General features: G+C 42.9%; 1 protein-coding gene across 1 annotated transcript; it reads left to right on the forward strand.

Annotated features, from left to right (window-relative positions):
- Nucleotides 1–1,495: 1,495 nt before the first annotated feature.
- Nucleotides 1,496–10,115, forward strand: CLDND1 (claudin domain containing 1). The gene is made up of 6 exons (XM_071759438.1): nt 1,496–1,573; nt 2,119–2,294; nt 6,336–6,636; nt 7,877–7,984; nt 8,298–8,435; nt 8,525–10,115. Exons 3-6 carry the CDS (start codon nt 6,348–6,350, stop codon nt 8,743–8,745), a joined length of 756 nt encoding a protein of 251 aa, XP_071615539.1. The 5' UTR covers nt 1,496–1,573; nt 2,119–2,294; nt 6,336–6,347; the 3' UTR covers nt 8,746–10,115.
- The last annotated feature ends 5,033 nt before the right edge of the window (nt 10,116–15,148 follow it).

The raw sequence follows: 15,148 nt of genomic DNA on the forward strand, positions 1-15,148 counted from the left end.
CCTTTTGTCCCTTTAATTTTGTGCTTCCCAGGATAAAGTTCTAATGTCAGGTAAGTATAGCTTCCACTGATTGCTCCTAAATTAATGAGCTCATCAATGACCTTATTGAAATGAATGTTTGTTTGCCCCTGGCTGCCAAATGATCAGGTCACCCTGTACCAGTGGCCTCTCCATGTAGTTGTTTACCCTTCCCTCAGACCTCGTGTCATCTGTGGAGTTTATCAGCGATATTCTATTTTCTTCTAGGCCATTGATAAAGATGTTAAATATTTTAGAGTCTAGCACAGATCCTAGTCCAACTCCAAAATATGTCCTTGCAGACAGTTACGTTATGAGCTGCTGGTGAAGTATTTCCATGATCTTGAAAGGCAGGACATGCAGGCAGAGATTTCTTAATTAAGTATTTTTTTTTAATTATTTCTTTTTAATTAAAAAATATTTTTGCATCAAATCAGAGAAATTTCTGTCATCACTGTTTTCCCCTTTGCCATTCTAGCTTCTTATCTAGCTGCAAAAATGCTTGCTGACAGCTCTGGGAGAGGAGTTGGACAGGATTGTCCCCCAGAATTTCTCAGAGATGTGAAAACCTCAAATGTGATTCTTCTGACTTTTCATACTGTTTATTTGCTAGTTGGGTGGTTGATAAAATCAAAACTGGGTGTGGTGGTCTCTCGGTCAGGGTTTGTTAACCACTTCTTGAAGTCCTCTTTTAATATGCACGGGTATGTGTATCAGGGATGGGAAGAAGAGGCAAATTCGGGGCGTGGAGCCAGTGTTGCTGATCTTTGTGATTTTTGCTTTTTTTTTTTTTTCGTTACTTGGTGTTTTTTTCCAGACATGCAGCCAGGATATCACGTCACCTGTTTTACAAACAATCAAGAAAAAAAGAAAGCAATTTGAGCCTCATGGCTGCAGGGGGAAACCAACGAACTGAAACTACGGAGAGTTTGCAAAGTGAGGGACAGCTTTTTTTGTGTTTATGTAGAAACTCCTGGCTGTTACAGCAAGTGAAGGACGTCGCGACCGGGACTCCCCCTTCCCCATGCGCCTCACGGGTGCGCAGTTTCGGCACTGCCCAGCGCCAGGCCTCACGCTGGAGGAGGGCAGCACAAGGCGTGGTGCTGAGGCCTGCAGGAGCCAAGCTGGGCCTGTGTCAGAGGCAGAGCCCTGCTTTGAGGCGGAGGGGCGCCAGGCACTCTGCGGACACACCGGGAGGCAGATGGAAGGAGGCGAGGCCGGCGGCGCAGCGGCGGGCGCCGGGGAAGCCAGTGGGCGTCGAAGGGTGTGAAGGTTGGCGGCCTCGGATGAGGGGGACTACAACTCCCAGCCGGCATCGCGGCGTGGGGGGGGGGGGCGGGGCGACGTGAAGAACTACAGTTCCCATGATGCCGTTCGGCCGTAGCAGCATGACCACCCGGGGAAAGGTTTGAGAACTACATCCCCCAGAGTGCCCCGCGCGGGAAAGGGGGGAAGCCGCCGGGGGGGGGAAGAGGGGCGGGGCCCTGCCCTGTCCCTGTGCGCGGCGGGGCGGAAGCGGCGCGGCGGGGCCGGGGGTGCGAGGCGGCGATGGGCGGTGAGTGCGGGGCCGCGCCGCGCCGGGCCTGGGCGGTTAAAACCGTTGGAGGGGCGGTTGCTGGGTGCGGGAGGGGGTGGGGGTTCGAGGGGCTCCTCTCGGGTTCGCTGTCAGTCGGTGGCCCCTCTGGGTGGCTGCTTTCCCCCTGGCTGGGTTGTCGCCCATGAGGCCGGGGGCGCTCGGTGGAGATGGTGCGGTGGGCCTGGCTCTGGCGGCGGCGGGGTGGGGGGTTGAAGGGAGTCGGCAAGGATCGGGCGGAGTTGGTGCCGAAACACCGGCCCCGTCGTCGACCGCATGTGGAGGGGCTCTGGGTTTGTACGGAGCCGAGCCGTTCATACGGTCGCTTACCCCCCCGGTAGGTGCCCGTCTCCTGGATTGATCCTGTGGCACACGGTGCTGCTGGTCTGAGGGCTCCTGCCGTCGTTCCCCCCCCCATCCCCCTTTTAAGTATTTTTTTCTGAATGCGTAGCACTCTAGGACTTCTTTTAAATAAATTAAAAATGAAGCAGTGGCCTCAAAGTGTTGGGTTCGCTTTCAGCTTCTAGGTTACTTTTTGCGAACTGGTGGTGTTGAAGAAACTGAATGAATGGAACAGCTAAGGGATATAGGGAGTCTACATTTCATGCTTTACACTTATCCCAGGACACAAGCAACACTGTCTCTGAAGTAACCAGGAATCATTGGAGCTGTGTATACTGAGGAGCTCTGAGGTCTTCCAAAGGTAAAAACTGTTTGGTAGCATTCTTTCCTAACCCTCCGTTTCCCTTATTAAAAGGAAGAACTTGTCCTGTAGTGTTGTCAGACATCTCCTCACATTTAGACCTTTAAGGCCTTCTGCCAATTCTGCTTTTCCAAAGAGCAGTCAGATTGCAAGCATGTTTTCTGAGAAAAAGCCAGCAAAGGCAGCCTTACTCCTTTGTGATATCAAGTAAAAGAAGTTTCCTAAATGTGGTGGACTGGTGTTGGTTGAAGGGAGTGATTGCTGTAACAACATAAAAATATGCATATTTTTGTATTCCCTTCTGCCATGGTACACTAACTCTTTAAACTGTTTATCTGTTCTCCAGTCTGATTTGATTATTTTGCCAGAATACTTGCTTTTATGCTGTTCTGTGTTTTTTCTTGTTTGACTCCACTGACTTGCGCTTTATTTTTCCCCCTTCTATGAAGTGCATACACCTGGTCATTCCTTTCAGTGCTACTGTTAGTTTGGTCTTTGCCTTCTATTTCCTGAGCTGATGCTTTGAAATTTTTAGTCTCACTTCTTAAAAAAATCTGCTTGAGTGTCTGTTTACTACTGCTGTGTGTTATATTATATTCATTGCTTAGTTTCAGCCATAATGTGTTTGAAATAGCTTCCACCATTAGACTAAAGTGTTCTGGCAGTACCATATGAACAAACCTTTTGTAAAAGCAGTGAAGGTTCTGACATCCTATAAAGGCAAAGTATTTCTGTTTGTTAGCAATTTTTGTAATTAATGTCATCTTTGGTAGCTGTAATGTTATTTTTTTGTAAGTAAGCTTATTTTTATACTCTTAGGTACCCTATACATCTTGTTCTGCATAGAACAGAGTATGGCATAAGCTTGTAAACATGCAATGTCTTTCTTGATGGTTTTGTCTGATAGCTATTTCTTACAGAGTATGCTTATTAGTGTATCCCTTTGAGCTTTGCCAGGGGCTGGAAGGATGATTCCTTTCTTTAACACAAAGGGCAGCTTGTTTAAATGGGGGGGTGTCTGCTGTAAATGAAAATGCATTGGGTACACATGGTGAATGGGCAGGGTGGTCAAGCATACTACACCGTGTCACAAAGAACTTCTAGTTCAAAATTTGCCTAAAGTGTTGTTAAGCTCTTCATCTCTTTGGTAAGTAGTTGAAATGTTAAGCAAAAACACTTAGGAGACCTTTATTATGTGGAATTGGGCGTGTAGCCTTGCCCTGGAATTGTACATACTGAAAATCCATGTGTGTTTTTTCTGGGACAAATGCTACACAAAGCCATCCATTAGATTTTGGGGTCTGTACCTACCTCAGCTGCTTTCTACCCTTCTCTGGAGCTGTGCCTTGCAAAGATTGAACATCAGTTGGTAGTCGTGTCCCTTCTGTCAAGTGTGTGATGAGCACTGGACAGTGCTCTAATGTACTGTTTGATGTTTAACCCTTCATTTTGCTTGTCAACTTCTCTTGGTTTCCAGCTGACATTGATTCTGCCAAGCACACTGTTTGCCAACACACAGAAGGCTGGGCAGAAGTTTGTGGTTGTGTTTTAATGATGCTCTGGTAGGGATACTTCCAGCACTGGGCTTCTGCACTTGGCAGAAGGGATGCTGTATGGGAAAGTAAGATTTTTGGAGCCAGTTGGTTTTTTTCTTTCTCTGTGTTACATACAAAGCTGATTAGACTTTGTTGTCATAACCAGTTATATTAAAAAGCAGTAGTAGCAAACTAGTGGCCTGATAATGTCTTGCTCTTTTTTTTTTTTTTGCCAGACACTACTCTGATGGTGGAGCTTGTAGGTTCTTCCTCCTTATAGAGAGCCCTTTCTAAAGAGAATAGTTGTTGCAGAGAGTTACTCTTGCAGTGAATGTGACTGCAGTATAGTGGAAAATCCAGACCAGCCTGCTCACCAGCTTGTTCTGCTGCTTGCCCTGAGAGTGAGTTCCCAGAGGATCTGCTCAGCTCTGAGCTCAGCTGGGCAGGAGCCGGGCAGCACAGCTTTGGCTCTGATGCTGCCTGCCCTGCTCACTTTTGTGAGAAGCTTGGTGAGAGGAGGGGGTGAAGAATGTTATCAGTCCTATACAGCAACTTGCACTCTCCCTGTTCTGCTCATCCAGTGTCCTGTGCACCTTGAGCTAAGTGCTAGGGTATTGAAGAAGAATGGAAGTATATAGCTGGGAATTAAACACTGTGCAGAGTATTTGCTTTCAAGTCTAGACTTGATTCTGTGTCTGCTGGGTAAATAAGCCCAGATACTATGCTTTCTCCCTCTCAGTATTTGTCCTAGCTTTTAAAATTTCACAACTTGTGGATTATTATTGAAGTACAGTTGTGGTATGCAAACTTTGCAGTATTTTAAGTGGGTACAGCTTGTCAGCTAACAAAAAATATGGTTCTATTCTTGCTCGTTGCTAAGAATGCAGTTAAATGAGGCATATTCCCTGTAATAGCCTGTCCTGAATATGGAAATTAAGCATAAGGGATGATATGGATACACATTATCTCTCCTCCCCAAACCTGTTATCCAGTTTCAACCAAATAAAGGAGCAGATGAGAGGAGGAAAAGATAAAAAGGGCATTGTTAGCAGTAAATATTGGTGCCTTTGAAACTCCATGTTTTAATTTTCACCCTGTTTTATACTTCTGGCAGGTCTGACTTGAGCCCTCATGTTTTTCCTTGTGAATGTTGTGTTCTAAAGCACTTGCTGTTTCCAGTTGTGGCTCATTCAGCTGAGAAGAAACTAAACCAAAATATTTTGATCAAAGTATGTGGGAGAAGGGAGGTAGAACATGCAACAGACAAGAGCTGATTAGATAGTAGCTCGTGTAACTAGACTAGCTCTAGCTGCTGAGTTAACTCCAATTGACTTTATTTATCCAATTTATTTATTTTTATTTATTTATTTATATCCAATTTATATATTTATTTATATCCTATTTTATTTTATATCTTTTATATTTAATTTTATTTTATTTTTTAATTTTAAACTTTTTTTTATTTTTATCTTTTTTTTTTTTGGCAAGTGCATCAAGCTTGATTCATCATAATCCATAAACTTAATCAAGCATAGCAAATGCATCAGAACAGGCATCTGAGAGTCCTCTGATGTATTGCACTATCTGCAAAACATTCCCCATATTAGCAGTTACTCATAAAAGTATTGTCATGAGCATAAGCATGTGTGGTATTTTTGTTTTCCCATGCCTCCTCTTACTCTGAATTTATGCCATCTGTGAGTGTGACCTCACAAAGGGCATAAGTGAGCCCTAATACAGGGAGCCAGAGCAAGGTCCTCATGCCAGCACATGAAGACCTTTCAGTTTTGAAAGCTCTTGTCATCTTGTTCCCACGGAGCAGGGCACCCACCCTTCATTCTTTTAGTTCTTTAGAAATACCACAGTATAAGTTGTGGAATTATTGCAGCATTTATTGTAATTTCCAAATTTGTTTTTCAGTCTTTCCTTTGTCTTCTGTCTCTAGTGTTCTCTTCTTCCCTGAAGGCATTCTGACACCTTGGCATGACTGCCCTTTGTGAACACTCTGGAACTCTGGAAGAGCTTTTTTGGCAGGCTTGTGGTTCTTTGGTGTAAATACAAGCTGTGAAAGCTGTATGAGATGGCAGGCTAAAAATAAAATCAACCCTTGGTAATCTCTTAAGGAAAGATAAGTCTTCTGGCTGGGCGCTGTGGATGGATTCTCTGTGGTTCCCTGTGGTCAGGATCATTAGTGGCAGTGAGCTGTGCCATCTGCTTTGGGGACAGGGCTGCTACTGCTCCGTCGGTTGCTGTGTCAGAGAGAGAGCAGCCAGTGCAGCGTGGCTGGGAGGAGGAGGGCGGCAAACTCTGAACTCTCGGATCCAGTGGCTGCTGACTCTGGTACTGTAGGCTTGTTTCTTAGATTCCAACACGATGGAGAAGGAAGACGTGAATATCCTGAAGGGACATTTTTTAAGATTACCAATATCACGAGTTTGACAGCGGTAGGATAACTTTGTGTTTGCTGTCAGAGGAGCTGCTCACTTGTCCCTCTCTTTCCTTGCAGCGCAAGCGTGCAATGATGGATAACCGTTTTGCCACAGCGCTAGTCATAGCCTGTGTTCTCAGCCTCATCTCCACCATCTATATGGCAGCTTCCATTGGCACTGACTTTTGGTACGAATACCACACCCTGTCCCCAGCTGAGAATGTCAGTGAAGCTAGTAGGAGCATCTGGGAGGAGTTTGTCAGCGAAGAGGCAGATGAGAAGACGTACACAGATGCGCTGTTCCGCTGCAACGGCACAGTTGGGCTGTGGCGAAGGTGTATCACTGTACCCAAAAACTCCCACTGGTACAGCCCACCAGGTATCTCCAGAGCATTTAACACTTCTCTTGCTTGCTTAGGGTGGTGTGTGTTCTAACTTCAGAATTCTTCAGAACATATTCATGCCAGCTTGTTTTTCAGAAAGTTTATTTCAAGCTTGTGGTTGATGTCTGCCTTGTTTGTTTTTTAAAGTCTAAGCTTTGAAAGAAGTGAAAAGAAGTGAAAGCTCGCATGGTCTGTGGCTGCCAGACTCTAGATTTGACACTTGATACTTGATCTAAATTTAACTTGGTATAATTTCATTTTCTTTTGCATCTGCTGTCCTACTAGGGATATAGTTATTATTGCTCTGCCAGTCACTGTTTCAGGAGAGGTCCTGGATCCAGCAGTGCAATAAAGTTGCTGCGTTATGAAGGGGGTGCTTGCTCCTTTTAGTAGTCGTTCATTTTGCTCACATCACAAATGTCCCATTATGGCATCAGCGTATTTTCCACTCCTTGTACTGTAGTGCTGGGTATAGAATGAAATATTTGTATTCTTTTCTTTTCCAAAATGACTGAGGGATACAAAAGTGTGGTGAGAAATTTAATGGCTTCAGAGTAGATTTTGAAGGCATTGTGTGTGAAGCTCTTCATTTTGAGTCCTCTTGAAAAAAATTTACTTTCAAACACTTTCTGGAGAAAAACATTACTTGAAATACTACTTTTCTTTGTTTTTTAAAATTAAAACACTTGTTCTGAAAGACATTTAAAGCACCCTGCTAAATAGCATTTTCAAAGCGTAAAATGAGGGGTAAAAGGGAAGAAAGTTAATATTAAATGCAAATATTTTCTGTTTTTTTGAGTAGTCCTTTTTATCCTGTTCTCGAATTGAGTGCTGTGGAAAGATACCACTTTCTGCACATGCAGACAAGCACAGCTCAGGTACAGGACTCTGAGCATGAGGGTATGTGGCACCATGGTTGAGCATCATATGCCACATTTCTTTCCCAATCTGTCAAACATAGCAGAGTTCTTTATGGGTAACCCAAGTAAACTTGGAAGATTCTGCATGTTAGAATGCCCATCATTGTAATAATTACTTCATGCTAACTACATTTTGATAAGGCATCCTACAAATCTAATTTCAGAGGTAATATTTTTCTCTAAAAAGTTTTTTCTCTTTTTTTTTTTTTTCCTCTGTGCAGCTTCCCGTCTAAATGGTTGGGAAAGGAGGAATTGGAGGGGCGAAGGCAAATGGGAGGGAGACATCTAATGGTATTTTTTTCTTTCCCATCCCCAGAAATGGATATGACTACAAACTGCATCAGTTTTTCCCTCTCTGATCAGTTTATGGAGAAGTATGTAGAGCCTGGAAATCACAATAGTGGCACAGATCTGAATCGAACTTGTAAGTGTCTTTCACTTCTAGCAGGTGAATAAGTAGTATGACAAAAGATGTTTTTCAAATACAGACACTAGTGAGTGAAGCATCTGTGTCTTGTTTTTTTTCTTTTCTTTTCCTCTCACTCTTCACAGTAGCACAGCCTGTAGGTAAAAGTTAAAAAGGAAAATTCAAAGTGCTTTCCTTGCCCATGAACGCAGTGAAAGAATTTGGGAGTTAATGAAGTAGTGGGGGTAGAAAGGCATATAAGATGCTGGGAGAAGATCAGTTTCTAGCACATCTTCCACAAACTTGTTTTGTGGTTTTTTTTCATGTGCAGATCTCTGGCGGTTGCAGTTTCTCCTGCCCTTTGTCAGCCTGGGCCTCATGTGCTTTGGGGCTCTGATTGGGCTTTGTGCTTGTGCCTGCCGCAGCCTTTACCCTGCCATTGCCACTGGAGTCCTACATTTCCTAGCAGGTAGGTCTCCTGCCACCCAGCACCCTACCTTCCCTCCTCCAGAACACTTCAAGGGTGAGCTCATTGTGTTTTGCTGCTTCCTTCCCCAGGGCTTTGTACACTGGGTCTGGTTGGCTGCTATGTAGCTGGGATTGAGCTGCTCCATAAGAAGCTGCCCCTGCCTGATGATGTGAGGGGTGAATTTGGCTGGTCCTTCTGCCTGGCCTGTGTCTCAGCACCTCTGCAGTTTATGGCAGCTGCTCTTTTCATCTGGGCAGCTCGTACCAACAGGAAGGAATTCACTCTCTTGAAAGCGTACCGTGTAGCATAAGTGCTGCTAACAGAGTATTAGGTTTCCATGTTACAGCCTCTCCTCCCCCAGCCCTTACTACTTTTTTTTTTTTCTTTTGGTCAGAATTTTACCTTGTAATGCGTGGTTCTTGCCAGTTGAGACAATTTAGCCTGTGGACCCTGAAGACAAAGACCTCTGGGCTAAATGACCAAACTCTGCCAGAAGTCTGCAGAACTCGAACACGTTTTTAAATTGGTTTTATAAGTATTAATATTTTTTAAGCTTCATTTGGTTGTTGACTATCCCCTTGATTAAATGTATGTGTCCCTTCCTCATTTTACTACCCTTTCAGCCTGGAGGAAATACAAGTGGTGTTGTGGGGTAGAAGAGAGATAGGAAAAGAAGCAGGTAGGAAAGAATGGAGACTGCAGTGCACAAATAATAAATAATGAGGAGCTGTCTGCTGGTCTGCTACCCCAGCAGGCCAGTACCTGTAGAGACCACCCAAGAGACATGAGGGAACTTGGAAACCCCTGTTATGGAAATACTGTAGCTAAATCAGTCCTGTGGCTTCACTTTGGGTCTCCTCACAGCTTCCTACCTTTTGTGGCTTCTGCCAAAACTGGTGTAGGCAGAGCAGTTGGCTGTGGGAGTGCCTGCACAGCACAGCACAGCATCCTGAATGCTGACTCAGCACTTGCTCTTGCCCAGGAGTGGGTAAGTTGACCCATGTGGAGCTTTGTGCTGCTCTAGCTACACTGCTTCCAGGACCCAGGCTAGTTTGGTATCTGCACTGCATGTGATTGTGCACTGTAATTTTAACTTGTGGTGCTTTTGTTCGCTGTGAAATAAGGCTTCCCTCTTGCTGGTTGTGTCGAAAATGACCCCTCCCAAGTTTTTAATTTAGTGTATGTGTGTATATGTACATATATAAACTTAACTTTTTTTAAAAACTCACCTATTTATCCTGTATAGCACTCAACAGGGTTTTTTAAAAAGGTGCTGCTCTATACTCATCTTGTCCCAAGCCTATTGGTTAAATGAAACAATAATAAAAAAACCCTAGAAATTTTCAGAATTGGATGAATCTGATGGGAGGATGAGGGAATGGTCTGAAGTGAATTTTACTTGTAAAGAAAAGCCAGCATCTAGATTGTTTGCTGTTTACAGGAAAATGTCACCAGAAACAAAGATGTTTGGTTAGGTATTTTTTATTAATTTATACGACTACTGCTAACTAAACTTTCTCTGGCTCATCGCTGGGAGACATAAGACCCCATAATTTCTAATTATTCCACAACTTCTTCATGTATTTCTTGTAAATCACTGCAACTCAAGCCAGACTGGGTAACATGTCTTGTCTTGGAATGTTGTTTTCTAGATTAAATTGTTTCATTCTGAGGCCTTAACTTTCCTCTTTTCCTTACTCAATGCTTAATATAAAAACTTTTAGAAGAAATAAATCCTAACACAATGAGGAAGTCTGTGATGTCAAGGACTCTGAGATACTGTAAACGAGAATGACACAGAAATATGCATTTTTATCTCATGGTTAGTGTTTTGGTGGGTTGTTTTGTTTTGTTTTGTTCTCAGTAGATGCTTCTACCCAGGCTGTGTTTGCTGGGTTAGCAAACAGCTCTTGTCACTAGTTTCCTGAAGATTAGGGGTATCTGCTGGTACAACTTTATTTTTTTTAATCATGTTTGTGATCAACTTACTTCTCCCCATAGTATCACTGGTATCTTTACAAAATGAAACAAATGTGATGGTGAAAACCAGGATGACTGAAGAAGCAGCTGTAGGCCATTGAAGACAATCCTTTCTCCTGCTGTTGAGTAATTTTTCACCTTTTCTCCTAAAACACATGCTTTCCCTCTCCACAGTGTCTGGGCCAATTCTCACTGTGTGAGAAGGAATGTGGTAGTTTTGTGCTGTATCTGAGAGTAAATGGAAATTCAGTGCTGCTGCTGTTATGTACCTATATGGTGCTTTTTCATAGACATTATCTCTGAATTGGGTAGATGAGGCCTAGCTGCTCAGTTTTACTCATTTGTCAGAATTACTGTGGCACAAGAGCCTCAGCTCAGGTCAAAAGGACTGGAAAGTGCTATTCTGCTCATTAAGAGTAAGCACTGCTGCTTATTTTATGTAGTTGTTTGGTTTTTTCTTTTTTTTTTTTTCAGGAACTGTCAAGTAAACGTATCTAGTTTTAATCTGAGCAATGGGAATCCTGTACGCTTGCTCTCTCTTATCAACAGCTATTTTTATGAAGTGTAAATTTCAGTTTTTAAACATTAACATTCTTCCTTCCAAAAGAAGGATTGTTATGGAGAGAAAATGGAATGTTAGAGGTTCTGCCAGTCCTCTCCTGATCGTTTTACGTATCAGCAAAACCAAGATTGCTTACTTTTGTCTGTGTCTCAGATAAAGGCTGCTGGTTTTCTGTGCCCTGAAATGATGAGATGATGAAAACAGGCTTTAATTGGTCTGTGATTTGGACTATTTAACTAAAACAAGGATTACCTTTCAGGGTTTTGGTGGTTGGTTTTTTTTTTTCACCTTCATTCCTGTTGTAAAGATTTTTTTGTCAGAATGGATTTCAGCGAGAAGCAGATTTCATACAGGCAGAGGGCTAGCCCTCTGTTTTCTGGGGTGATGAGTCTGTGTGTAGCTGTTTTTGCTTTGGAACTGTGTGCTTTGCTGAAGATGTAAAAGGAGCAGGAAGAGCTCTAAGACTGCTGGCTTGGGTCCACTAAATGGTGTTGAAGGACGACAGAAAAAGAGTATACACTGGGGATGGAGTATTACCATAAAAGAGAGATGGTTAAGCACAGTAACTGATGATGAGACAGATCTTGATCCATAATGTGTGGTACAGGACCTCCAAACCAACACATCCTCACACCACATTCAGATGTTGGCTGCTTTTAAGAGAAGCTTGAGACCTGTCTGTATGTGGTCACATACACATATGCAAATGTGGACTCCCTTGCTTAAAGAAGTGAAGAGTTCTCCAAACTCTGAAAGAAAGCGGTGAGGTCAAAGGCTGATTTGTCTTCCTCTGTATTCTGTGTCTGACCATGAGAGATGTTTAGTGATGCAGGTTCAGTGCTGGAGAGAGGGATAAGCAGATACAGTGAGATCAAAATCTGTGGAAAATAAAAAGGGATGCCCTTGTGGTTCTCTGTGCACAGGGAAAACGCTACTCATCTCCAGCACTGTTGTACGGATCCATGAAGGTAAAGAGAAGGGGGAGGAGTTGGAATCCCATCAGGCTGAGTGTGAGAATCAAGGACTCTCGATGCCAGGTGGGACTAAGCTCCCAGGAATCCAGTGTGAACTCTGTGTGGTGCCATGTAGCCACCATAATAAAGGCCAGCTGCTGGGCATCCACTACCATCTCCTCTTGCCCTTATGAAAAGCCCCTAAAGGTTCTGCCCCTAAAGGTTCTGCCCCTAAATCTGAGGTGGGCAAGAAGCACTTGTCCTTAAAACATGCCCCCGTATGAGGAGTTTTTTCTTCACAGGCTTGGGCTGTTTATCCAGTGAAACCTCTAGGAAAGGAGTTCTAGCAGAAAGCTGCAGAGGTAGCAGCCTTTTCTTACTTTTTCTCCTCAAAGTGACATTTTCCCTGTTCTCTCTCTCTGCTCTAAATGGCTCTGGGAAGGGGCTGGTCAATCAAGCTGCAAAGAAGGGTTTCCTTATGGTGGCTGTCAAGAGGACTCCCTCTGGCATAAGAGGAGAGATTGCTGAAAACTGGAGATAAGTCAGTCCCATTCCTCTACTTTAAATAATAAAAAAAGGCAGTATTGAGCAAACAAAAAATTGCTTTGTTGTGCAAAATGGACAGTTGCCATTTACAACAGGAGTAGTATGTTGTGGGTGCAAATGAAAGCAGAGCCTTGGATGACCCAAGGGGGACTTCTTATCTGTCACCATGCCAGAAACTATGTGTGGTAGTCCTGTTGTCCTTCTGGATTGTGTGCTGGACAGGTGGTCCTTCCCTCATGGAATGTCTGTTGCAGTCTTTTTGCTGTGTTGATAATGAATACCTGCTCTCCCCTCATCTAAAATATTCTGAAGTATATATTGATAAATGTGGTTGGGCTTTTTTGTTGGGTTTTTTTGTTTTGGTTTTTTTTTGTTTGTTTGTTTTGGTTTGGTTTTTGGTGCTTGGGTTTGTTTTTGTTGGGTTTTTTTTTTTTTTTGTCACTGGTGGTTATGTGTTATTTACCAGGTTGCAGTCTTGCAGTGCTGTCATTCTGGGGTTCAAGGCAATGACTACCAAAAAGTTCTCTGCTTGGTAGCATTGTGTATACCTGAAACTCAAACAATGCCTGCCACTCAAAAGAGAAAAATCTGGAATTTCAGCAGTTTGTCCTTGTTTCATCTTGGGCTAATTGCACACCTCTGTTTATGTGTATTTTCTGCCTCAGCAGATTGTCATAACAAGAGGATAACATCTTGAACCTGGGTTGTTATTTTGCTTTTTTGGGATGTTGCCCCCCCCCCTCCAATGACTAGAGTTTTGTGCTGCAGAGCTTTTTTATAACCTGGTTTCTAATAGGAAAAGATCAAAAGATTGCATGTTTACCACTGACTCTTTATTGCCATGGAATATTAACTCTTGCCATATATTTTTAAACAACAGCTTTCAAAACTACAGGGTGTAAAGTGAAGTCTTTGTTCAAATTATATTAAGATACATGACAGCTGAAGAATGGATACTCTTAACTGGAAGACTCTGTAGGTATCTGGGTATGGCAATAACAGCCATATGGAGAATTACACTTAATGAGCACCTCTCATGCCAAGCCTCTATGCAAACCAATGACTACTGAAAAAAATTTGACAGAAATAATGTATTCCACTCCCCTTTCTCCTCTTCCCTTCTAGAATTCCTACTTTTAAAAATAACCATCGTGGCAGTATTTTGTTTATTGATTTGGTTAGAGCAATGAATGTCAGATGTCTCTCTGCTTTCTGTGTACAGGCAAGGGTGCAGTAAATGATAATTGATTTCTGCAGAGGATCCAAGCATCTATGATTCTGTGAACTCTCTAGCTTTGGGTTTTCTGAGGTGAAAACTGAAAATTTTCAATTAAACTAGAACCTTTTGTTTAATCAAAATTAATTACTGCTTAATCAAAGTTGTCCTGAAAAAAAAGTTCTAAAGGTTGGTGGGTTTTTTAACAGCCGCCTTTCTTTTACCAACTTTCTCAAGTCTTTCGCCTGCATCTTTCAAAGTTTTTCTTACATTAAGCTGTTTTAGAATATTATCTTTGTTAGTGTGATGTTTGCAAAGATTATGATCTGTATCATTGGTATAGCTGAGAAGAGGAAACCTTACAAATGTAACCTTTTAGTGTACTTACCCACGATATCCATAATGTAGGGTAGTTTGCACTGTCAGACATGCATATTTTCTTAAAATTCGGAGTACTATTAGAAACAAGATTGATCCAAAGATGCCTTTCAAAAAGTTATGAATGAGGGAGAGTTCCCAGAGCACTTTGTTAGCAAGAACTCCTGTGTTACAACCTACCATGTGCCTGGGCCTTTAGTCTGTCCTTTTTCCAATAGGCTTCCACAGCTGAATGCATTTAAGTATTTTGCTGCACATTAATTTAATTGAGCTGTGGTTGAGGGACTATTCCTTGCTGCAACTTCACCCTTTTATCATCCTTGTGATAAAAGGGTTATACTACAATGCCTCTGTTGTTAAAAAGATGAAAAAACCCTGTGAGGAAGGAGCATGTGGTTTCTTTGTGGAAGAACCACCCTCTTTTGGGCTCTCTGCCTAGAGGAACCAGGCCAGACTCTTCCTGATGGAGAGAATGTAGTTGTTTGCCAGTGTCCCATTAGGTTTCCATACCATAAGCTCAGTGGTGGATACTCATGTGAGTTGTGTTAGGATATTGTATCCTTTGCACTGCGTCAGGTGAGTGTGATTAGAGCCCTTCCAAGCAGTGCCCAACTGTGATGTGCCCTGAGTATGCTCCTGGGCTAAGCTACTGAATCAGTACTGCGCTGAATGATGGGTTTTTTCCTTCTTCTGAGGCAAAGCTGAAGGCTTGTACCTATAGCTAATCTGATTTTCAGGGAGGTTTCAGTCTGGTAGCTGACAGTGTTAGCAAAGTGACCATGGCAGTACCTTTTTACATTAAATGGTTTCTGTGTAAATTCACCCAGAAACCTTCCTCATTGTCAGAGGATTTGCCTGTGACAGACTCAAGTAAAGAACATCAAAGGTGACCAATATCTTTATGCTAATGTTGATTTAATCGTTGATGGAATCCACCAGTTAAACACCAAACTGATGTGTTTTGGAGTGCTGGCTGGATGAGACCAGGAGTGTGCTGGAGTGGCAGTGCAGACTGGGAGCTAATTTTCTGTGATGCCTCAGCTCTTGCAGAGCCATCCTGACCTGTAGGCAAAATTGA

This window comes from Heliangelus exortis, chromosome 1 (genome assembly GCF_036169615.1).
Source record: "Heliangelus exortis chromosome 1, bHelExo1.hap1, whole genome shotgun sequence".
Taxonomy (NCBI): Eukaryota; Metazoa; Chordata; class Aves; order Apodiformes; family Trochilidae; genus Heliangelus; species Heliangelus exortis.